The 26,132-nt window shown below is 39.7% G+C and overlaps 1 protein-coding gene across 2 annotated transcripts in view; it reads left to right on the top strand.

The window, feature by feature from the left end:
- CCDC146 (coiled-coil domain containing 146) overlaps positions 1 to 26,132 on the top strand; it is a 141,502-nt gene that overhangs the window by 106,385 nt on the left and 8,985 nt on the right. For both annotated transcript variants that reach the window (XM_005205333.5, NM_001205487.3), the window contains 9 exons: positions 1,082 to 1,155; positions 2,038 to 2,265; positions 2,906 to 3,092; positions 16,660 to 16,755; positions 17,651 to 17,821; positions 21,236 to 21,324; positions 21,507 to 21,671; positions 22,949 to 23,173; positions 24,732 to 24,960. In XM_005205333.5, the coding sequence (XP_005205390.1) occupies positions 1,082 to 1,155; positions 2,038 to 2,265; positions 2,906 to 3,092; positions 16,660 to 16,755; positions 17,651 to 17,821; positions 21,236 to 21,324; positions 21,507 to 21,671; positions 22,949 to 23,173; positions 24,732 to 24,960 (1,464 nt within the window). The remainder of the gene's footprint in view (positions 1 to 1,081; positions 1,156 to 2,037; positions 2,266 to 2,905; positions 3,093 to 16,659; positions 16,756 to 17,650; positions 17,822 to 21,235; positions 21,325 to 21,506; positions 21,672 to 22,948; positions 23,174 to 24,731; positions 24,961 to 26,132) is intronic.

Genomic DNA, 26,132 nt, shown 5'->3' with positions numbered 1-26,132 from the left:
ATGATCCTCAGGTGGGAAGGGGCTCTTTCACAACCCCTGCCATGTATGTACATACCATTCTTCAGGCTATAAGTGAATCTTCTGTGAATCCACAGAGCATAGTGCAAAGCGGTGTTAGACAAAGTTAGCTTCTGATCTTGGCCTTGCTGCTTAGAAGTTATGTGACTTTGGGAAAATCATTTACCTTCTCTTAGCCTCAGCCTTAGAGATTAAGATGCATATTCAGGGAGGTAAAGCTCTAAGGAGAATCCGATAGGTGAGTGAGGGAAACAGGACAGAGCGGAAGAAGTCAGGCCAAAATATGATTTCAGGAGACCCCTAGTTTCAATCTGATCCCATGGGAAACTCAGATCATGAATCGCACCACAGAAGGTGTTCCACCCTGAGTCAGGGGTGGGCTGCTGTACCTCCACATCAGTCACAGCCTGTGCCCCTCTTCCTTCCATCCCCCTACCCACCCACCCGCCGCCAAGGCAACTCTGCACAGCCATGGCGCTCTGTGGAGAGAACAAGCATAAGCTGTTGCTGCTGCTGCTGCTAAGTTGCTTCAGTCGTGTCCGACTCTGTGCGACCCCATAGACAGCAGCCCACCAGGCTCTGCCGTCCCTGGGATTCTCCAGGCAAGAACACTGGAGTGGGTTGCCATTTCCTTCTCCATTGCGTGAAAGTGAAAAGTGAAAGTGAAGTCGCCCAGTTGCGACCGACTGGTGGTGACACCATGGACTGTAGCCCACCAGGCTCCTCCATCCATGGGATTTTCTAGGCAAGAGTACTGGAGTGGCTTGCCATTGCCTTCTCCAGCCTTCAAAACCTCTGAGGGATGGGTGTATCTCCATAAAGAGAACCTGGGCAGAGCACCCACACCATTCGCTACTGTCAGTTAGCTCCTCTTTCAAATGGTAACCACGACCATCTGAAAGGTCATTATGAGAATTAAATGGAATAATTAAAGCACACTGCAGGGTACAGGACAGATAATAAAAATTCTACACCTTGTAGCTCCTTTCTCTCTCTATTTAATTTGCTTAACTGCTTCTCATCTAAGAGTACATAATTTAACACGGCCCCATTTCTTTACTAGGATGAAGTGGTCCACCATCAATCCATCCCTGTACAAATTGGAAAAGAGATAGAAAAAACAACACGCAAAAAAGTGTATGGTTTAATGTTTTTTATTTTCTATCCCTCCGGCCCACACTTCCCCAAGTTATGTGTGCATGCTAAAACAAGAATATTAGCCACTGAATATATCAAATTACTGTGATAATTTTAGAAATATCTGCATTTGGCCCTCTCTAGGTTGTACACATTAAGTTCTTTAAAAGAATGTAGTGCAGCCCATTACTGTCATTCCTAACACTTATTTATGTCTTAATTTTAGGACAATATTCTCTTTCTAATATATAAATCTTGTCTCTATGGAGAGTAACTGACTTTAATAGAACTGCATGTGGAATCAGTTGTTTGAACTGTGTAGAATTTCATGGCCTAGATATGTCAGCCAGCCAGATGCCTGAAACCCAAAAAACAGTAATTCTTCACTTGTCAGCTATCTGTGTGCATAAGCCCCTACACATTTAAAGTAGATTGGAGGCAGAAATCACAGAGAAAATTCTCAAAGTTTAGAGGAACCAAAAAAGATATATAAGTGGAGATACAAAAGTCTGGAGAAGAGGGGAAAGAAGAGACAGACAGTAGTAGTGGTTCTAAAACCCAAGGCCCACCAGTACCAATGCTGAGAAGTTTAGGTCAGTTCAGAGGATGAGGGTTGAATCCCAAGAGATGGTAGCGCCGGGGACCTGGGGAGAAAGTAGGGAAGCTGGACAAATGCTTACCCTCAGTGACACTCAGTGGAGATACCCCCTCAGTCCCACTCATCTGTGGGCTTTATCTCACTTCTGAATTTATGACTAGACCTTCTGTTGCCTGGTTAGAAAGTACAAACAGGTGAAGACATCCAGGGCTCAAAATAAGGCAAATGTGTATGCGTGAATGTGTTGTGTACATACATATATATGTGCGTATGTATCCCCACAGAGAAATGGAAAAGAAAAAACTTGTCTTGGAATATGAACTCAAAGAGCTAAATGATTCCCTAAAGAAAGTCGAAACCAAAATTAATGCTGTAATGGAAGAGAAGGAGGATGTAATAAAGGAAGTTGAAGGCAAACGGGCCTTACTCGAAATTAAAGAGCGAGAATATAACCAATTGGTCAAGCTATTAGAATTAACTAGAGAGAATGAAGCAAGTTCACTAACTGAAAGGTTTGTTATATTAATGTGTTTTGTCATCTAAATATTTCTTTGATTTTTATTTTAAGATTCAAAATAATCTCAAACAGATTTATATTCACTTAGTAAACATTTTTATAGAATTTTAGATCATTTTACCATTAATAAAAATATATTATTAAATCATTTCAAAGTATTTTTCTATCCTTTATTCTTCATTGTCCTCAATTTCTTGTGACCAAATCTTAAGGACACAATTTATTGTATTTTTTTTTAAGTTTATCTAATGTACCTCTGGAAAATTGTATCACTGGAGTGTGCTATAGTTGAAGGATTTTTTTTTCCCCTGTAGATTACAGCATTTCTGAAGTAATCATGATATTTTTCCTAAAAGGAGCAATATCATGATGTGAGTCTCTAGCAGAGTGTTAATTCCCATTTTTAAGTAAAATTTCAGAGAAACTAGGAACTTCTGTCTCTGCCAATTTGCTCTTCCATTTGGGTTTTTATGACTGTGACACTGACAAGAACTTGCAAACCACATTGCTTTTGGCATTACTTAAAATTTGATTCTAACATGAAAATAGTTCTGTACATATCTGCTGACCATGCTTCCTTGAAAAAGGGCAGTTGATGACAAATCACTTTCATATTCTCTTTTTACCTGGAACAGAGGGATCTTGGATCTCAATTTACGAAACTGTCTTATTGACAAGCATAACTACCACGATGAACTTTCTCGTAAGCAGAGAGAGAAAGAACGAGATTTTCGAAATTTAAAAAAAATGGAGCTACTCTTGAAAGTGTCCTGGGATGCACTCAATCAAACTCAAGCACTGCATCAGAGGCTTCTGTTAGAGGTGGGTGCTGAACACTGCTGTCTGGTTTGCAAGCTCAGTGCCATCTTTTTGTTTTTTTGGTTTATTCTTTTTTTCCTTTGGGAAGTACTGGTGCAGCTTGTGGGATCTTAGTTCCCTGACCAGGGATTGAATCCAGGCCCTCAGCAGTGAGAGCACAAAGTTCTAACCATAGACAGCCAGGAAATTCCCTCAGTACCATCTTTTTGAAGCAAAAATATTTCAAGAACTTGTTTTTGCTGTCAATAGGGAAAGAGGGAAAGGAAAAGAACAGATAAAAGATAGCTTTAAAATGCATAAAATCTGTTATAGAGGCCCAGTCGTACAGTATGTTTCAATCTTTTTGTTATCCCAAGATTAGAGAAATGTCTTATTGGGATCACGCATCAGCCTGGCCATGGGAGGCAGTTAGGACATCCAGTTCTGGAAGAGCTAATGGGTTCACTTCAGGGTAGAACTAAGTGAACCACTATGTTTGAAAGAGTTCAAAGAGTCAGATCCAGAATGCTGTTACTGAGACTACAAAAGTCAGAAACAAGACCAGATCATGTGAATACAGATAGACAGCCAGCCTGCACCTCCAGTTAGCCAACGCCCATCAGAACCCAGTGTCAGCTTCCTGAATAATTTTGTGTGTATCAGAGGTATACTACAGCTAGAGAATGTTCATTATAGCTCTTACCTTCTTACTACCTCTATGCTCCCATATAGAGGGATTTTGGTCCCACTGTCTCTGATTCCCTCCTCTTTCACACGGACCAAGCACTGCTGAAAGGCAGTGAATCATAAAAAGGACTGCGTCCCTATGCCTAGGCCTCGGCCAGTGCCTCCTTTGGTGAAAAAGAGATCAGTCTCTGAGATGAAGCAGCTGGGGGTACAAAAATCATACCTGTTCTCTTCAGGATTGTCATGGTCCATGACGTTATAGAGGTTCATGACCTCAGAAACTTAAACAGGAGTTTCCAACTATGGTTCAGTTCAGTTCAGTCGCTCAGTCGTGTCTGACTCTTTGTGACCCCATGAATCGCAGCACGCCAGGCCTCCCTGTCCATCACCAACTCCCGGAGTTCACCCAAACTCATGTGCATCGAGTCGGTGATGCCATCCAGCCATCTCATCCTCTGTCGTCCCCTTCTCCTCCTGCCCCCAATCCCTCCCAGCATCAGAGTCTTTTCCAATGAGTCAACTCTTCGCATGAGGTGGCCAAAGTACTGGACTTCCAGCTTTAGCATCATTCCTTCCAAGGAAATCCCAGGGCTAATCTCCTTCAGAATGGACTGGTTGGATCTCCTTGCAGTCCAAGGGACTCTCAAGAGTCTTCTCCAACACCACAGTTCAAAAACATCAACTCTTTGGTGCTCAGCCTTCTTCACAGTCCAACTCTCACATCCATCCATGACCACAGGAAAAACCATAGCCTTGACTAGACGAAACTTTGTTGGCAAAGTAATGTCTCTGCTTTTGAATATGCAGTCCCTGGGGTTGCAAAAAGTCAGATACGACCTAGCATGCTCAGATACATTTGGGCTTATGGCCGCTGTATTACTATTGCTTTTTCTCTGTCTTATCTATTTTTTATACCATTTTTTCTGTCTTTTCTTCTTTCAAATTAATCAAAAAGATGAATTTTTCTATTTTCTCCATTTTTTATATGCATTAGTTTTGCACTCTCTTTTCAGTCTTTCAGTGGCTACCCTTAAGATTACATCATTCATCCTTATTAGAGTCCAATATAAATTCTTTTATCCTAGATAATGTTAGAACCTTTGAAGACTCTAGATCTTTGCAACTCTTACACCTTCAAGTGTATTTTTTAATCCAACTTTTCAAGTTATTTTTACTCAAAGTACTGGCTTACTGCAAGCCATTCCATCTTAGCCCAAAACCTTGCACATTAGAAAGTTAAGTTGGAACTTTGGATAAACACAGAATTTCTGGTACTCCACTTCACTCACAATGAGATCTACAGTGATAAGCAGTTAAAATATTTATTCTAAGAATTGGTAGAAACCTAGATGTGATGAATAGAAGGCTCTTAAGACCAGTAAATGTTGCTTTTATTAATAAAACAATCCTTGTTTATTAAGCAAATAACCATAGTAAGATTTCTTTAAACAATAATAGGACAAAAATTATCATTGCTTTTAGTAATCTACTATGGTGATTCCAGTAGTAAGTGAAGTTAGTCTATTAAATATGTTGCTAATGCTGACTCAACAAAACATTCTCCTTAAAAGTGGAAAGAAAGATAAGTTGAATGGGAGCAGTAAGATAGCTTGTCACGTAGAGAAATATCTATTGGTGATCTCAAAAGCAGTTATAAGCTGATAACAGTCACAATATTGGTTCTAAAACATGACAAATACTAAATAGAATTAAGTTTGTCTTTATCAGAAAATTTAAAATAGAAGGGCACATAAACAGAATATAAAATGTAACTCTGCCATTTCTACTTCCAGTTAAGACATAAAGCATTGGAGTGGACCATGGTTCCTGTCATAAGAACCAGAAAAAAATTAATAAACTAAAAATCACATATTTTTAAAAGACGTATGAGAGTTGTAGAAGTAAATTCTGTAATGGTATAAACACTTCCTAGATGAACAGATACAGGTAGCCTTTTTCCTCCCTGAAGCATTTGCCAAGTCTAGGCATGAGCAGGAAGAAGGCGGGCCTGCCAAGAAGGAGCAAAGCTGGAGGCATAATCCTCCCAGACTTTAGACAATATTATAAAGATACAGTAATCAAAATAACAGAGTACTGGTACAGAAACATATAGATCAATGCAACAGAATAGAGACCCCAGAAATAAACCCACACATCTATGGTCAGTTCATCTTGGGCAAAGGAGGCAAGAATATACAATGGAAAAAGACAGTCTCTTCAGTAAGCTGTGTTGGGGAAGGTGAACACAACCTCATAAAAATTCATGAAGTTATAAGAGAACACTGCCTGACACCACACACAAAAATAAACTAAAGTGACTTAAAGACTTACATATAAGATGCAAAACCATAAAACTGCCAGAAGAAAACAAAGGCAAAACATTCTCTGACATAAACTATACCAATATTTTCTTATGTCAGTTAACCAAGGCAATAGAAATAAAAGCAAAAGTAGAAACAGGATACCTAATCAAACATATTGGAGAAGGAAATGGCGACCCACTCCAATATTCTTGCCTGGAGAATGCCATGGACAGAGAAGCCTCGCAGGCTATAGTCCATGGGGTTGCAAGAGTTGGACATGACTTAGCGACTAAACCAATCAAACATATAAGCTTTTGCACAGCAAAGGAAACCGTAAACAAAATGAAAAGACAACCAATGGACTGGGAGAAAATACAGGCAAATATCACTTCTATGTGGAATCCAAAAAAATGACACAAATGAATTTATCTATGAAATAGGATCACAGACATTGAGAACAGATCTGTGGTTGCCAAAAGGGAGAGGAGGTGGAGGAGGAATGCAGTGGGAATGTGGGGTTAGCAGATGCAAACTATTATATATAGAATAGATAAACAATAAAGTCCTACTGTATAGCACAGGGAACCATATTCAGTATTCTGTGATAACCATAATGGAAAAGAATATTCAAAAAGAATGTCTCTCTATATATCTGAACTCCTTTGCTGTATAGCAGAAATTAACATAACACTGTAAATTAACTATACTTTAAAATGAAATATATCCAAAATAAATAACGAGTTATGTGAAAACTGTAAAAAAAAAAAAAATAAAGCGACATACATATACATCTTAAACTGAATTCTGAAGTCTATAATTAGAATTTCCTCTCTGTTTGGCTCATCACTTTGCCAATACTTTGTCCTTATTACAGTCTTTTCCTTCAAAGAAATGCAAATAAGATTCTTGGCTTTTAATTAAGAAAAGCCTTAAGTGCCATATTACCTATATTACTAAAGTACACTGGGCTCTGTTTCTGTATGTTGAAATACAGTTGATCATGCAGTTTCATGAAATATGTATGATTTTTATTGGGAAACAGTGTCAGACTTTATTTTTCTGGGCTCCAAAATCACTACAGATGTTGACTGCAGCCATGAAATTAAAAGACGCTTACTCCTTGGAAGGAAAGTTATGACCAACCTAGACAGCATATTCAAAAGCAGAGACATTACTTTGCCAACAAAGGTTCGTCTAGTCAAGGCTATGGTTTTTCCTGTGGTCAGGTATGGATGTGAGAGTTGGACTGTGAAGAAGGCTGAGTGCCGAAGAATTGATGCTTTTGAACTGTGGTGTTGGAGAAGACTCTTGAGAGTCCCTTGGACTGCAAGGAGATCCAACCAGTCCATTCTGAAGGAGATCAGCCCTGGGATTTCCTTGGAAGGAATGATGCTAAAGCTGAAAGTCCAGTACTTTGGCCACCTCATGCGAAGAGTTGACTCATTGGAAAAGACTCTGATGCTGGGAGGGATTGGGGGCAGGAGGAGAAGGGGACGACAGAGGATGAGATGGCTGGATGGCATCACTGACTCGATGGACGTGAGTCTCAGTGAACTCCAGGAGTTGGTGATGGACAGGGAGGCCTGGCGTGCTGCGATTCATGGGGTCGCAAAGAGTCAGACACGACTGAGTGACTGATCTGATCTGAAAAAAAGAAAAAGACCAGCCTGCCATAAGGAGAGAGACTTTGCTAGGGTTAGGGAAAACCATGACAAATTGAAATGTAGAAAATTTCTTAAAGGTATCACACTTTCAGGAAATCAAACTACACATTAAAGTACACTTCTGATATTTTTTTAATTTTATTTTATTTTTAAACTTTACAAATTGTGTTAGTTTTGCCAAATATCAAAATGAATCCACCACAGGTATACATGTGTTCCCCATCCTGAACCCTCCTCCCTCCTCCCTCCCCATACCCTCCCTCTGGGTTGTCCCAGTGCACCAGCCCCAAGCATCCAGTATCGTGCATCGAACCTGGACTGGCAACTCGTTTCATACATGATATTATACATGTTTCAATGCCATTCTCCCAAATCTTCCCACCCTCTCCCTCTGCAACAGAGTCCATAAGACTGTTCTATACATCAGTGTCTCTTTTGCTGTCTCGTACACAGGGTTATTGTTAGCATCTTTCTAAATTCCATATATATGCGTTAGTATACTGTATTGGTGTTTTTCTTTCTGGCTTATTTCACTCTGTATAATAGGCTCCAGTTTCATCCACTTCATTAGAACTGATTCAAATGTATTCTTTTTAATGGCTGAGTAATATTCCATTGTGTATATGTACCACAGCTTTCTTATCCATTCATCTGCTGATGGACATCTAGGTTGCTTCCATGCCCTGGCTATTATAAACAGTGCTGCGATGAACATTGGGGTACACGTGTCTCTTTCCCTTCTGGTTTCCTCAGTGTGTATGCCCAGCAGTGGGATTGCTGGATCATAAGGCAGTTCTATTTCCAGTTTTTTAAGGAATCTCCACACTGTTCTCCATAGTGGCTGTACTCGTTTGCATTCCCACCAACAGTGTAAGAGGGTTCCCTTTTCTCCACACCCTGTCCAGCATTTATTGCTTGTAGACTTTTGGATCGCAGCCATTCTGACTGGTGTGAAATGGTACCTCATAGTGGTTTTGATTTGCCCATCTCTGATAATGAGTGATGTTGAGCATCTTTTCATGTGTTCGTTAGCCATCTGTATGTCTTCTTTGGAGAAATCTCTATTTAGTTCTTTGGCCCATTTTTAGCTCTATTGACTTCCGTTGAGGTATGGAAGAGGAATAAAACCCCATATCTACATTCTAACACAGTCCCCTCAGTGACTCTGGGGATTTTGCTTTGACATTCACTGTTATGTTTTAAGGGTTGGAATATTATGTCTGTAGGGTTATTTTCTTTCAAAATAAAAACATACTCAAGATTGTGACAACAACAAAATCCTCTAACCAAGTAACTATGTCATTTTCTGTATGTACACATCAAGTCGTGTACCACACAGGTCATCAGTCCCAAGGAAGCAGAATGCCATGCACCACTCACCTACCTTGAAGAGGGGGCCCATTGCACCTTGGTGTTGGAGTCACCGAGGAGAACACACCAGTCAAGCACTGGATGGAACAACGCTACCTACACAAAGAAGAGGCAGAGGAAGATCAGCTTCAGTAGTGACCTTTGGTCCCCAGTGGCCAGCTGTCTCTCCTGATGGCCAACTCAGGGTGACTGGCCTATGCTCACGATTGTCTTAAACTATGGTGAAAGGAAGCTTGATCCTTCTTGTGGAGTCTGAAACGCTGAAAGCTGGCGGTGTGCCTGAGGGCCACTGACACACAGGCTTAAGCAGAACCAAGGAGTTCTCATTGTGCCTGAAACAGGGAAAGATATTCCCACACAAAGTGATAAATCCAGTACAGGCTGTGTGGATTCCCTATCTCTTCATAAGGAAGAGTTCTAGGGCCAAAGCCCATTCTTTTGTAGCTAAGTGGGGGTGAAAAGGCTGCAGGCAGGAGACTGCTTTTTCTAACAGCTCTTTTCCTTTATTTGTAGTTTTATAGAAGATTCATCTCTCTCTGCTCTTAGAAGTGATTCTGCATTTCTCTTAGTGACTCCCTTCCAGTGTTCAAGGCAATTGTGACAACTTAACTATATGGAGGAGAGCATCAGTTTTGAGTCAGGCAGAGTCAGGTTTAAATCCTAGATTCATTGAACAGCTGCTGCTGTTTGGCATTTTCAACCTTTGAACTGGGATTATTGCAAGGAATAAAGTGATTGCAGATGTGAAAGTATGTGGTTCCAAGAAGACGGTACCAAGAAACAACTGTTGCTTTTCTTCCTGTATATATATAAACTTTTTCAAAGGCTAAAGAAAATTTTATAATCAGAATAAGACTTTGAATATGGCTATTTCATTCCAATGGTGAGGATGGCACGTTCAGGCCCTACTGATAACCCTCAGGAAAGCCTTTCAGTATCCACTCTGCATCATCTGAATGACTGCCACTGCCACCAGCTATTCTCCCTTTGTTCTATTTTTTCCAGGTTCAATCTACTCTCCATTTTGCTACTAATATTCTTAAATGAAAAAAATAAAATTGAAAAAAATCTTAAATGATACTTTCATGTGTCACCTGCTCAAGACATTCAATGTTCTTTATTTTATATAATCATGGGATGAAAGAACTGAGAGGAATTGTAAAGATCATATGGTCCAAGGAAGGCAAGTGCCAATTCTCTTCAGCTGGTGGTAGCCCCCTGTAGTGAACATTTTGCAAAGGATTCTGAGACTCAGCACTGACTTCTCAGCTCTGGAGTTGATTAGTGATGTCTGCCTCAGGTATAGAAAGGTAGATGACAGCACATACACCATTTATTTCCTATTCTTAATTAAGTCCTCTTCCTTTAGCTAATTCTTATGATCCATCTTCATCATTTAAGTAATATGTGAATAATGCTACTCCTTTATTTTTCAGTTTTAGACCTGATTATTTTTCTTCTCATTATAAACGATGAGGATTAAGCTTATTTTACACCCTGTCCATTGAACATACCTATTTCTTGCCCCTCCATATACTAAATAGGTTTATGCTATAATTTTAACAATTTTGATGTTTCATATTTGCATTATTATGAGTAAATGTTATTCACACGTGAGTCACATTAGATAATTACTTACAAAATTGTATTCCCCAATATTTATACACCTTGTGTTTTTATTTGTAGTTTTCTGTGTACTTATCATTAGTTCAACCCCAAACTGTCCTGTTAGTGTGTAAATTTCCTCTCAGCATGTTAAAACACATTTGGTAGTCTATTCATTTAATCTTCTTATGGAAATAACTTCTGAGACTTTTCAGTAATCTCTAGCCAAAAACCAGTAGGAACACATGTATGGTTGAATGAGTTGAGTTTACTACTCATTGCAGCAAGGGAAAGTACACACCAGGCGGAATAGTAGGGTACCTCAGTGTAGCCTATTAGAAAGGACACGTAGGTTTGGGGCTGGTGCTGTGTGTTTTGGGGGATAGTTTAAGAAAACAGGACTTTGCCTTAGATTTGAATATTGTCAGAAAGTGAGGGTAATCCTATGATTGAGTACCTTAATAAATTTTATGGCAGAAAGAGAAAAGACTAGATTGAGGCTAGAGCTATAATAGGCAAGGAAGATGGGAATACATGATATTTTGTGGCTTGGGCAATGTTCTGGTTTGTATCTGTGACCAAAGACAAATACAAAGTGGTCTTGTTTTTGTCTATGATCATACTCCAGTACTCTTGCCTGGAAAATCCCATGGACGGAGGAGCCTGGTGGGCTGAAGTCCATGGGGTCACTAAGAGTCCGACACGACTCAGCGACTTCACTTTCACTTTTCACTTTCATGCATTGGAGAAGGAAATGGCAATCCACTCCAGTGTTCTTGCCTGGAGAATCCCAGGGACAGGGGAGCCTGATGGGCTGCCATCTCTGGGGTCGCACAGAGTCGGACATGACTGAAGTGACTTAGCAGCAGCAGCAGCAGCAGCAGCATAGAATGGTCTTGTCTGATGGTGATTTTCTGTGAAATTGTGTTCAACAGAACACCAGGCCCAGCTGTGAGTGCCAGGTCAACTGCCAGATATCAGAAGCTGCTTTTCTCTTCTAAGCTTTCCGATCTGTTGCAAATTGGGTCTCACTTCTCTACATGTACACTCCCCAGCTTAGGAGCCTTACTCCACCATCTTGGTGACTCCCTCTCTCTCTCTCTCCCCTATGTTGGATCCCGTATTCCACGAGTCTCTTCTCTTTCTCTTTTGACTTACTCTCTTTTTGTGGGAAGGGGATATTGTCCACCTTTCCTTGAGAAAAAGTGAATGGAAAGTAATCTTTTAAGACTGGTGTGTCAGAAAATGCATTGTCAGAACACCTTGCATATCAGGAAATATTTTATCCTCACTTTAGCTTAACAGATAATTAATAATTTTACTGGATATGACATTTTGATTGGAAATTATTTTTCCTCATAATGAAGATACAGATCAATTGTTTTTTATCGCACTACTAAGACACTTGGTACCATTCTCATGCTTGATTCTTTGTTTGAAACCAGTTTTTCCTTTTTTCCATGCTGAAAACTTGTAGGATTTTTTATTGCCTCCCGAAATTTAAAATTTCACAATGTAGTTCCCACTTGTGAGGCTCCTATTTTTAGCCATCATACTGGACATAGAGTGGGTTCTTTGCATAGAGAGACTTAACGTTTTTCATCTCTGAAACACCATCTTAAATAATTTCTCCAAGTTTGTCCACTTTTATTTTACTATTCTCTTTCTGGGACTTCTATTATCCAGATGTTAGACCTTCTCAAAGAATCTTTTTAATTTTCTTGTCTTTTTTTTTTCTCATATTTTCCATTGTTTTGTTTTTCTGGCTTGCTACAAGGGAAATTTCCTCCACTTTTTCTTCCATTCTGTTATATTTTAAATTTCCATGAGCTATTTTTCTCCTAACACTTATTTTTTATTGTACCCTTATGCATACTACATATCATTTTTTAATCTCACCAAAGATATTAATAATAGCTTTTTTTTCTTTTCTCTGCAAGTTACATTATTCTGTTTTTGTGTGTGTGTGTGTTTTTTGTGTTCTTGTTTATTTTTTCTCTTTCTTACTAGAAATTTTTCTCATCTATCTGGTAACCCTTAGCTATCAAGTTACATCTGAGAGTGAGAGTACTATAAAGCTAACTGCATGCTGTTTCTGATGATGAGGTTTGCCACTATAGATTATCTCACTTGACACAAATATATAAGGGATTTCTCCTGACCAAAGAAGAAATTGTGGTAGAATGCTCACAAGTTGTTAGTATTTTAGTAAAGAAATGCTATTTATATTGGACTACTTCTAGCTATTTATTAAGTCCATAAAATAACACTCATATAACATTAGAAATGAAAATAAAAGTCCTTTTCCTTCCCTGATTTCAAGAAAAGCCTATGCTTTTGTTCTAGTTCAGTTTCAGGGAGAGACTAACTTCCTCTTTGAACTTATGACTTATAATTAGCCCAGCCGTGGTCCTACACTGACTGGCAGTACTTGAAAATAGGAGTGGGTCAGGCCAGTCACTCCCAGCCTGAACATTTCAGACTTGCAAGCATTCTAAAAACAGAAAAGATAAAAGATAAGCAAGAAGGGGTCAGGCTATTCTTCAAAATTTGTTTCCCCCTAGGGACAACTGTTTGATTCTCTTAGGCCTTTGACTGTAGAGACTCTCCCAGAATTCCACAGACCTCATGAAAATTTGAAATATTTTAGAAAAACAACAGAGCCTTAAAGAAACTGAAGTTCACTGATACAAAGTAACTGGGATGTTTACAACAATAGAATATGCCTAATTTCTTAATTTCATGAAAGTAAATGTTTGTTCATGTATTAAAAATGTTAGGAAAAACAGACACCAAACTATTAATGCTGCCTCCTGATGAGTAGCATCTGAATGTGGAAGTGGGGAGTGAGGATGTTTAATTTCTTACTTTACCTACTTTTTTCATTTTTTTGTTACAATAAACACACAGTTTTTAAAAATATATCAAATGCTACTCTATAAAAATCAAATAAATAACTAAAATGAATAAGCTTACAAAACATACTATATATACAGCTTGCCGGCTCGAAAATAATGGTCTATTACTTTACCTCGGTATTAGAACTTTGATACTTTATCAGTTTTTCTCTTCTCCATTAGTGGAAACTTCAGCTTAACTCTAGCCTATTCCCCAGATTACCTTAGGAAGATTTCCTTTGGAAGAGATGTATCAATCAGGTTTTTAATTTGGCTTCAAGAAGTAATAGACACTCAGTTACAGTGGCTTAAGTAAATACGGGTTGCTTCATTCAAATAATAAAAAAATTCAAAGATAGGCACACACCAAGCAGTTTCACATAATGGAAGTCCAGAGCCTCTGAGCTTTCTCGTCTGTCATCTATAATATGCATGTTTTTTCTCCAAGGTTACAAAATGGCCATTAAGCCTCTGGGCATAAGATCATACAGAAGTGAGGAAGGGCAGAGAGCAAAATGCATATGGCAGCTGACCTGGCTGACACTGTCTTTCTAAAACAGTCACCTTTCCAGGAGCCCCTCCAGTTACATTTTATTGGCCCACCCTGGCTCTTATCATCACCCCCAACTTTGAAGGAGTTTGAAGATTTTTGGATACACCGCAGCTCTGAACAAAACTGGGGTTCTGTTAGTAATGTCAAAGTGGAGGACAGATATTGGCTAGGCAGCCAGGAAGGAAAAGGCAGAAGGAAATGGCAACACACTCCAGTATTCTTGCCTGGAGAATCCCAGGGACAGAGGAGCCTAGTGGGCTGCCGTCTATGGGATCGAACAGAGTCGGACACGACTGAAGTGACTTAGCAGCAGCAGCAGGCAGCCAGGAAGCTCTGCTACCAATGCCTCACCTTATTACCTCTTTCACAAAGCACACGTAATTCCCTCCTGAAACTGGAGGGCTGGGTTTGTGGAGAATTGAGAAAATGTCAAAAAACAGTTATGCAGAGTTCAAAAATGAGTATCATTCACTGTAGTATTGTTTGTAATTTAAAACATTGGAAAAAACTTAAAATGCCTGAGACCTGAATCCAGGAAAATTTGTCAGGAGCCTTTAGTTTACAGAGGAGTTGAGTTTGCTCTCATCATATCTCTGTAGAAACTGTATAAGCTTCTCTAGTCCCTGTCAGTGACATGTACAGATTTGCCTACACTTGGGAGCAACATTTAGAGCAGCCTGCTCCTGGGCATCAGTGGCAGAGAAATAGTCAGGGACCAAGATACTTGCTGGACTCCAATCTGTCCAGGAAGAATTAACTCTACTTTCCAGAAGAAAAATCAAAGTCTTCCTCACTGGCTTCTCAACTCTTCCTTGAAACCTTCCTTGATTATTCAAGTCTATGTGGAGCTCTCCATCTTCTGACCTGCTGTAAGAATTATCTGCTCATCCAAATCACAAAGTCTATATATTGTTACATGGATTTCACAATACCATGTCTCATTTTCCTAAGTCCAGTACGTGCTTCTCAGCAGCTAGCTCTCTGCAGTAGGAGAGGCCATGGAAAGCAAGATATCACTGGGCCTCTGTGGGCGAAAAAAATGCTACTGAAGATGCACAGGTTCATGCGTGTGGAGCATCCAAAGACACATTTCAGCTACTTTAAAAGATCAGTGTCAACTTCAGAAGGATCCTGTTTAGTGACCTTTAAATCACTAAAAGAGTATGATCTTCTCTTCTTGGGACACATTTCAGTAATATTCAACTTTGGTGCCTAGAAGTGTGTGCTGTCACAGTAGGAAATAAACCACATCAGATTGGAGTCATGAGCTTTTGATGTGAAGATCCAACTCTAAATCTTCTCTGAGTCAAGTATGCGGTCAGCACCCCCAATGTAACCCTTCTTGTATCCTTGGATGGTACTCCTTCCCCATCAGCTGCCACGTGTCCTCTTTTTCTCTGCTCTCTTCTCCATCATAAAGAATCCGATAAGTTCACTGCTAATAAGGGAACAACATCTTATAATAAGATGTTCTCTCTTCAAAGTATTTTGACAGAGGACAAAAGCACAAGCTAATACAATAGAAATGTAATGGTGGAATCTCAAGTATCAACAAAAAAGTTAAGATTGAGTTTTCTTTCGTATAACAACTTTCCAGGTACTCAAACTACTACAGAGTAGACAACTATTCTGTTCTTAATAATTCCTATTTTTCTTTATAGTATTTCATAAATGAATTCAGGTAAGTATTGATATAAAAAAGTATCATTTGAATACATGTTTCCAAAGTGCTGAGTCATTAAAGAGGTAGTAAAATACAGTGTTAAGACCATGGGCTCTGAGTCTAACTGCCTGGGTTTACACGTATACCAGCATGCAAGGTGCTTAAATGTCTTTGTTCCTCATTCTCATCTGTACAATTGGAGATAATATTACCTACCTAATGGGGTTATTATGAGAATTAAATAAGACTATACACATGAGCCGGAGTAGGGAATGGCACCCCACTCCAGTACTCTTGCCTGGAAAATCCCATGGATGGAGGAGCCTGGTAGGCTGCAGTCCATGAGGTCGCAAAGAGTTGGATGACTGAGCGACTTCATTTTCACTTTTCACTTTCATGCATTGGAGAAGGAAATGGCAACCCACTCCAGTGTTCTTGCCTGGAGAATCCCAGGGATGGCGGAGCCTGGTGGGCTGCCATCTATGGAGTCACACAGAGTTGGACATGACTAAAGCGACTTAGCAGCAGCAGCATACATATAAGCACTTAGAACTTTGCTTAACACATACTCATGCTCTATAAATGTTAGCAACTATTAGTAGTAAGGTTTTTATTTCCAAATGAATTAGAAGTAGAATATTAGCAGCTGGTGAATTACAAATCTCTTGCAAATCTTCATATTTCAATTTACCATGATTTACAAAGAATAGTCAGCATAATAAGCAGTTTCCTGTAAGAGTGAGCATCATAATTTGCCCACCGTTTTCAAAAGGTTCATGATGGGGTTGACTACAGGACACTGAAAATTTCTTTCTTGTATAATACCTGTTTTAAATTCTGATTTCCAGATTGAAGCTATTCCTAAAGATGATTCTACATTATCTGAGAGAAGGCGAGAACTCCATAAGGAAGTTGAAGTAGCTAAGAGGAATTTAACCCAGCAGGTTAATATCAAGTTTCACTTAAGTTTCTAAGAATGACTAATGCAAAGCTGTGTTTTTAACTGTGTTCCATGAAACCTCGTTAGTAGAAGAGTCAAAGAAAGTATGATCCTACCTAATATGAGTCTGTTTCTTTATCTCAAAGTCTACTCAAACCCACATTAAAATTTCGAAAGAGGAAAAAAAATATGTTTGAGCTGTCAAAAAAATTATACAAATTCATGAGTTTAAAGTAAAAAGCCTGATTCAAAATACATAATAAATGCATTATTTCACCAATATCCAATTTCAAATTTTGTTTATCCAAAACCACTGTCAAAGTAAAACATGCTTTTATTTCTCTGCGAAGCTTTACTTGAAAATACAGTCTGAATAAGAAAAAGTTCTATGCTATCATGTTTGCACATTCTTTTTATAAGATAAATACCTGGTGCTAAGGCAGCAGAGTTACTTTTTGTGTTTTAATAAAATAAACTCTACATAGAAGATTTTAAAAGTAGTCTGAGATACTGGCCTTAATTCAGTTCAGTCACTCAGTGTCTGACTCTTTGCAACCCCGTGAGCCTCAGCATGCCAGGCCTCCCTGTCCATCACCAACTCCCCGAGTCCACCCAAACCCACGTCCATTGAGTCAGTGATACCATCCAGCCATCTCATCCTCTGTTGTCCCCTTCTCCTCCTGCCCTCGATCTTTCCCAGCATCAGGGTCTTTTCAAATAAGTCAGTTCTTCCCACTATGTGGCCAAAGTATTGGAGTTTCAGCTTCAACATCGGTCCTTCCAATGAACACCCAGGACTGATCTCCTTTAGGATGGACTGGTTGGATCTCCTTGCAGTCCAAGGGCCTTAGTGTGTTCCTTCAAATAAATACTTTATAATATTTGTGTTTTTCCAAAAGAAAATCCTATCAGAAGCTGAGTCTAAGTTAGTAGAACAGCAACTTGCTGAGGAAAACAAGCTTTTAAAGGAGCAAGAAAACATTCAAGAACTGCTTTTCAACCTTGTCCGTATGACTCAAATCAAAATTGATGAGAAGGAGCAAAAATCCAAGGATTTCCTGAAAGCTCAGGTAACTGCATTTTTGTAACCATTCATTAATTACCACAACAGTCCAGGGTAGCCTCATGTTAATACAATGTGCATTAGAAAACTATGACTTTAAGCCCCCTGCAAGTTCAGTGACTACACAGCTTCCCTAAACAAAACTCAACCATGTAATGAAAAACAGTCCCAGGATTCAGCTGGCAATAGTCAACAATCTAGAGGGAAAAAGAATTAGATTAATGACAATGAGCAGAGATTTGAATAGATGACAATTTCAGTAAGAATAAGGTGAGTACCTCCTGGGGAAATGGCTGACAGGCTCAAAGGCACAGGTGTCTGTGATTCACCACCATCCCACAGTCCATCATGATCTACCCAGAACAACTCAGGAGCCGCAGAATCAGACCACTCTCCTTCCCAAGTTCATCGAGTCGGCATCATTTAAACCACTGTGAGGACAGTTACCTTTAGTAACTGTTTCTCCCTATGCCTTTCCTGGGCTCCTGACCAAGGGCCAGAGCTGACCCAGTGCAACATCCCCAAACAAAATCAACAATGAAACAATAGCAAAACAATCTTTCTATGATAGGTAAAATCCTAACATTACAATCATTTATTCCACGTAAGGATTGTGTCCAGAGACCCTCTTTTAAAAATTATTATGGCGTTTCCCTGGTGGTCTAGTGGTAAAGAATCCACCTGCCAATGCAGGAGACATGGGTTCCATTCCTGGTCCAGGAAGATCCCACATGCCTCGGAGCAACTAACCCCGAGTGCTGCAACCACTGAGGACTACACACTTAGAGCCGGTGCTCCACAACAAGAGCAGCCACCACAATAAGAAGCCTGAGCACCACAGGGAGGAGTGGCTCCCACTCGCTGCAGCTAGAGAAAGCCCACACACAGCAACGAAGACCCACCACCCCGAAAGCTAAAATAAGTATACAACTCTTCTTAAAAATGATATGACACTACTAAAGTAGAATACCTAAATTTACCATGTGACCCAGATGCTGGCTGTTTCTGAGTGCAGCTTTGTTTAATTCTGAGCACGCATTCACACAGGGCAGCGTTTCTTTCTTATTTTTCGGAAAGAATGCACAACGAAGCATTAGTGAGCCATGAGGGTAAATACAGATGAGAGAAAACTGAGGTAAAGATCTGCATCACACAACCCACGGCCAGCTATTCAAACGGCCCTTTAACTGTCTATTGCCACATCCCCCACCACCCCAGAATACTTGAGAGAGAGAAACTAGAAGTTTAGCATGGCTGGGGCATGGGAAGATGGGGAAAGTATGTCAAATGGTGAGACCCGAGAGGAGAGGTCAGGCAGTGAAGGTCACTTAATCCCCATTGAACAGTTTGGATCCTTGTCCCAGAAGCTCAGGCAAAGCCCAGTAGAGTTCAGGGGGTTTCAGCAAAGAAAGGAAAGACAGTGGACAGGGAGGAATGGGGAAAAGAAGGCAGCCTGAGGGAACAGCGTGGCGGAGCGGAGGAGGAAGAGGAACCAAACAAGGAGCAGGATACTTGGAACATGGATCTGTTTCATGAACTAGACAATTTTTAAATTAACCTCAAAAACCTGATACATGTGTTACCTATGTGACTAATCTATGTCTGCCAAATCTCATGACTAAATTGGCTAATTTAGCTCTCTAATTGCTCTCAAAGGAGATCAATTCTTTCTCTTGAAATATGGAAATCAATAAAGGAAAAATATTGTTTCCCTGAACTATTCTGAGCATTGGGGATTGATTAATCTGTTTAACAGTGGTAATACACTATACCTTCCATAAGGAACAGTCAATCTTATCATTTATTTTCACCTCTCATCTATATCCCTAAGATAAAAGGTGAAGGGACAAAGAAAGTCAACGTTGCTATCACCTCCAAGTGGGAGTGGATGACTACATTTTACATCTCTTTAATTGTTCATAGACACAGTTACTTAGATGTCTAGTTTCTTTTATGGGAATTGCTCTCACAGTCCTTAAGGCCAGCAGAAACTGGTTTCTACTAGCAAAATTCTGTACTTCTTTGAATACATTTCTCACCCTAGATGAGACACACAACATCTTTAGATTTGAAGATGTAACTAGTTCATTTAACACTTGGTATATCTTGAGGACTTTGGAAACAATAACTGCTGTCTTTTAAAATATTTGTGTGGAATCTTGTTTCTTACCTCCTTATGGGGCTGGTCTCACCATAGCACTTCATTCTGTAGGAAAAAACACCCACAGTACAAAATAACGGAAAGGTGCTTTAAAATCAGGGTTTCAGGGACTTCCCTGGTGGTCCAGTGGTTAAGAATCCACCTTCCAATGCAGGGAACGCAGGCTTGAGCTCTGGTTCAGGAAGATTCCACATTCGGGGGCGGGGGTGGGAAGGAACTAAGCCGCTGCACCTCGAGCCTGCACCGAGAGCACTTGCGCCCCAAGTACTGAGCCTGCATTCCGGAGCCCCTGCGGGGCAACTAGAGAGAAAGCTCCGCGCTGCAGCTAAGACCCACCGCAGCCAAACATAAATAAACAAACAAAAATAAAATTACGACTTCAGTCTCTCACCAAAAATCATTGAGGCTACAACTCACAACAGTTCTATGACAACCTAGAGGGTTGGGATGGGTAGGAGGTGAGGTGGGAGGGATGCTCAAGAGAGAGGGGACATATGTATATCTATGGCTGATTCATGTTGATGTATGGCAGAAACTAACACAATATTGAAAAGCAATTATCCTCTAAAAAGGAAAAAAAACAAAAACTGATTCCAAACCCTCTCCCTCAACTCTCCTTCATAAATTCCTCACTCACCCAACCCAGTCATGCTTTCCGTAATCATTCTTTGGCTCGTGAAAAGTTCCCTGAAGTTTTCCTCAAACCAGCGTGGGCAGGCTCCTTTTTTCCCCTCCTCTCTGGATCTTTCTGTCCTTTAATGAACCCTTTGTCCTAGTCAATGCAATTCAGTTCAGCTGGCCAGGTAATTTTCAGCCCCCGCCCTCACCTCTTCCCTGTGATCTGCACAACCCAGCTGATGAAGATAGAATGGTCTTTATTGGATACTTATGAGATGGGGTTGGAGAAGGCAATGGCACCCCACTCCAGTACTCTCGCCTGGAAAATCCCATGGGCAGAGGAGCCTGGTGGGCTGCAGTCCATGGAGTCGCTAAGAGTCTGACACGACTGAGCGACTTCACTTCCACTTTTCACTTTCATGCATTGGAGGAGGAAATGGCAACCCACTCCAGTGTTCTTGCCTGGAGAATCCCAGGGATGGGGGGGCCTGGTGAGCTGCCGTCTATGGGGTCGCACAGAGTCGGACACGACTGAAGCGACGTAGTAGTAGTAGTAGTATGAGATGGGGTGAGGCTGGGAATATCCACATGCTGTTGGTGACGGACTTTTTAAAAATTTCACAATTAACTTTTATATTTCAGCAAAAATATACCAGCATTGTTAGGGAGATCAAAGCAAAGGATCTTGAAATCCGGATACACAGGAAGAAAAAACGTGAAATTCATCGGAGGTAAAAGAATTACTTGAGGACTTACCTAGTTAGTTTATTTTTTTTTCTCTTTTTTTTTTTAAATTTTATTTTATTTTTAAACTTTACAATATTGTATTAGTTTTGCCAAATATATCTAGTTAGTTTATAGAGGGAAACAGATATTTATTTCACAAGTTTCAAAAATTCTTGTGTTTTCACAGACTCAGAGAGTTTGCTAAACTGTATGACACTATTCGAAATGAAAGAAACAAATTTATTAACTTACTTCACAAAGCTCACCAGAAAGTCAATGAAATAAAAGAAAGGCATAAAATGTCATTAAATGAACTGGAGATTTTAAGAAATAGTGCAGTTACTCAAGAAAGGTAAGTCTTACAGTAACTACTGTCCTTTCAAAAGTTTCTCTTCTGAGTCACTGAATGATAAAATACCCTGGGGATGATGAAGTAGAAAACAAGTCTTCTACAAAGCTAGAAAAGCCCTTACTCACATACCTTGCTTTAGAGCTGACAAGCTAAGCATTTACATGTGATTCCTTATGCTTCTACTTGGGAGCTGTATTTTTTTAAGTGAGGGGAAAACTAAATCTGTAACTATTCTCATTTTATTTTCATTTATTCATCTAGAAATAAAAGCACAAATTTGACAATCTAAAGTTTAAAGTTAGAAGTTTAAATTTAAAGTTAGAAGTTTAAAGTTAGAAGACAATCAAATGTTAATTAACCAGCATCCTATGACTGTAGTCCTGAAGCATCTAATGTGCTTGTGGGAGGCAGTATAGCAGAGCTGTTAAGAGAGGTGACTTTTCTAGACTCAAATCCCAGTCCTGCCACTTACTGGTTGTGTGACCTTGGGCAAGAAATCCTAGCTCTCTGGGCCCACTTTTTTTAATCCATAGAAATAGTCCTTTATATAGGACTTTTTGTTATTAAATGAATTAATCCAAGGGTTGTTTTTTAAACTTTATTATTTACCATGTGACAAGATCTGGTGGACTCTCCCACCTGTATTTAGTCCCTGATCCATAGAATCTATACAACATGAACTTTTTCTGGTGGCCACTATTCCCCAGTTTTTTTTCTAAAGATATTACAAACTAGGCTCTTGTGTGGGGGGTAGTGGAAGGGAGATGGGGGTAGAGCTGAGAGGGGACTGCTATGAAAAGGCAAAGCTAACATCCTAATCAGGTTCTCATCCTTCATGAAAGCAAATGTCATTTACGGAGGCCATGCATTCATTCGGCATTGATTCTGATGCCATATTAAGTCAAGCACTACGTTAGGTCCAGTGGACATTGTCATATATAACCACCTTCACCCTCAAGACAGCAGAGTCCCCTGGGGACAAGAGAGCAGTAAATGAATCACTGTAGTCTCTTGCTTTGATAAAGGGGAGCAGCAGATTCTTGGGCACAAAGGAAAGATGTCCTAATCCAGATTAGAGGAAGTTGGAGACTTGGAAAATTACAGAAATTCCTAAAGAGTATGACATGATGAACATCATCATTACTAATACTACTGTCATTTCAAGGAACATAGTAAGGCAAGAGCTACTTTGATAATTTATGTTTCTGAAGTCTTCATTGTTTTTAAAGAAACTAAAGGAAGTTATAATCATACCCATTTTCCCATTATTTTTAAAGAAAGCTACAAAATTCAATGCTGAAGCATGCCAACAACATTACCATCAGAGAAAGCATGCAAAACGATGTGTGCAAAATTGTAGCAAAACTTCAAGAAATGAAAGAGAAGAAAGAAGCCCAGTTAAATAACATCGACAGACTTGCCAATATGATCACAATGATTGAAGAGGAGATGGTACAACTTCGGAAGAAATATGAAAGAGCTGTTCAGCGTCGAAATGAAAGGTGAAAACCAGGAACCTAATGTGAGAGTAAAGAACCCAGAGACCTGATTTAGAAATGTTGCCCATTTTTCTATCTAGACTTGACAGTGAACAGTGAGGGACATTTGACACTTAGATGTCATTAGCCTCTGCAGGGCAGGGAGCGGGGCTGTATGCTTTCCTTGAAAATAAGACACTTCGTCCTCATATGAGAGACAGGCAAGAGTAGGGTTTGGGAAGCTGCTCGCTTTAAGATCACAGTCCTTTCTCAGGCTACCATTTAGGATACTATCAAATTATTTCAGAATAATTGATATAAATAAGAAGTCTTTGGATCTTGTACTCACTTTGGGGACAGATTTATTAAATGATTCACCCAGTACATTTTCTCAGCAAGTAAGTATCACCTTCAAGAGGTGTTACCCTTGAAGCATTATTTCTCCCAGCTATAATAATATTAATCGATTACTACTTAACAGTTTTCCCAAGTTTCTTGTGCTCTAAGAAATCTGGCATTTGAGACTATAGAACCTTGTAGTGATTATATCAGGCATTATGTATTTTTTTTTCATCAAACCTTGCTTGTGTGCTGTTCTGTGTAAGGCTGTGTTCTGTGTAAGTGCTGGGCCCTGAAAGTAAAAAAGGTGATAAAGCACCGCACCTGGCTTCTGATGTCAAGAGATCAAAGATGCTCAGGAGATGACCTGGTGAACAGCAAGTGAGCAAGAGCTGAGAGTAACCAAATGTAACCCTGTGCACACATGTCTTGAGGGAGGTGAGAGAAAGAAAGAAAAAGCAATGAAAGATTGCTTTGGGATAATAGATGGGATAACTCTGGGATAATAGATGCAGACAGTATCAGGGGAGAACTTCAGGGTCCTGACGAACACAACTTTTTCAAAGGCCTGGCAGGTATTCTCTCTGGGAAAAGAAAGTCCTCTTATGTGGCTCCTGGCACAAATCAAAGCATGTAGGCAGTGTGTTCCAGACCTTGGTCAGTTCTGTGAGGCAGGAATTAGAAAATTCTTACTTTGTTTTTTCCCCATAGTCTCCTCAGGAGCGGTCTTTCCCCTGGCATGATTTCAAAAGACAGGATTTTGCTTATGGGGAAATGTGCATCAGAAATATTTAACTGTGAAAGAGCCTAATGTGTCTGGCAAGTTAGAGAGAGCAGAATAGCTGCAAGAGACACATTCCCTGGCTGCCTGCCTGGGTACCTCTGGCCAGATCTTGGCTGGCGAGTCTGGCCCATGAAAAGGGTCTGCAGAAAATCAGACTCTGGGATCACGTTGTTCATGTGTGGGGAGTGACATTCTTTCCCATCCCGGGAGAACCTTTGGGACTTGCCAACAACATAGTTAGCTCAGAGTTCAGATGCTAAACAACCCTCTCTGTCTCACGCCCAGAAAAATTCAAAATGTAAGAGTTTAACTAGAAAGCCTACAGTGAGTGTCTATTGTCTTCTGGAATTATGCAATGTTGATGTGTTATTTTGCACCCAAATCCAGAGGGAACTACAATGACTAGTAAAACAGTGGCCTCGAAATCCTCTCAGCCTCTGCCTTTCTATTTGTCCGTAGTGGTGTTCAGCTGATAGAGCGGGAAGAGGAAGTGTGCATTTTTTATGAAAAAATAAATATCCAAGAGAAGATGAAGCTAAATGGAGAAATTGAACTACATGTCCTGGAGGAAAAGATCCGATTCCTGAAACTCAAGATTGCTGAGAAGCAAAGACAGATTCACGTGACCCGGAAATTACTGCCAGTTAAGAGTGCTTTGGATGCTGACTTAGCAGTGCTCCAGATTCAGGTGGGAAATGTATTCATGACAAAATTCCTGGGACCATTTGCCTTTTTTTTTCCTCCTTTGTTTGTATGTCATGTAAGTTCTTTCTTGTAAATCAAGCCATGCTACTCCTGGTGCCTAGGAGAACTCATGACTTAAATGTCAGGGTGCAATCTGTGCTTCAGACATCTGAACCATAGACTGTCTTTCAATCCCTGGTGAATCACTTTCTGCCTTTCTTGGAACTTAGACCCTCACAAATCTCAACTCTAGCTCAGCTTCTTCAGAGCTGGCTTTCGCTATGTGTGTTCAGTCATGTTAGACTGTAGCTGACACCATGGACAGTAGCCCACCAGGCTCCTCTGTCCACGGGATTTCCCAGGCAAGAATACCGGGGTGGGTTGCCATTTCCTTCTCCAGGGCATCTTCCTGACCCAGGGATTGAACCCCACATCTTCTGCATTGGCAGGTGGATATTTTACCACTGCACCACCTGGAAAGATGACAGGCTTCCACCACCACCCACATAATTATGTTTTTGATGCCTGCTGGAAGATCTTGCAGACCATCTAGCTCTCTTATTTTTTGATACTCTTGTTCTCTAGAGCCAATTTTTTTTTCTTATACATTGATAATCATATATAGACTTCTTGTTAACACCTGTAATTTCCCTGTAATTTAATAACTTGGCCTTTGATGTGTTTTTTTTTTAAGTGGAATAAAGTCATAGCATTTAAACACAAAATAGCCAATAAATAAAACCATTAATATAAAGCTATTTTCTTCTTATATAATAATTATACTTTTTTTCTTAGTGAAAATAGAAAAAAAAACACTAAAACATTTGAGGCTAAATTTTTCCCATTGATTCAATGTAGCACGAACGCATTTTAACCTACGTTTTCTAAAAAGTCACATTTGCTTTCAGATTTTTTTTATTATAAAACTAAGACAAGTTCCACTTATGAAGTTTTGTAAAACATGTTAAAAAGTCATGAGAAATAAAGGAATAAAAAATTAAAAAAAATAAAATAAAATAAAATTTAAATTAAAAAAAAATAATAAAATAAAGTCCCAAAAAAAAAAAGTCAAAAAAAAATTACATCCCTAAGATATAATTACTACTAAACTTATGAAAAATTTAGATGAGATCCTTCTAGTCCTTTTCTAGGTATACATGCAAATGATTTCATTAG

Source organism: Bos taurus, chromosome 4 (assembly GCF_002263795.3).
Source record: "Bos taurus isolate L1 Dominette 01449 registration number 42190680 breed Hereford chromosome 4, ARS-UCD2.0, whole genome shotgun sequence".
Lineage (NCBI taxonomy): Eukaryota > Metazoa > Chordata > Mammalia > Artiodactyla > Bovidae > Bos > Bos taurus.
Note: the sequence above shows the minus strand (reverse complement) of the source record. Positions and strands in the feature narration are given on the sequence as shown.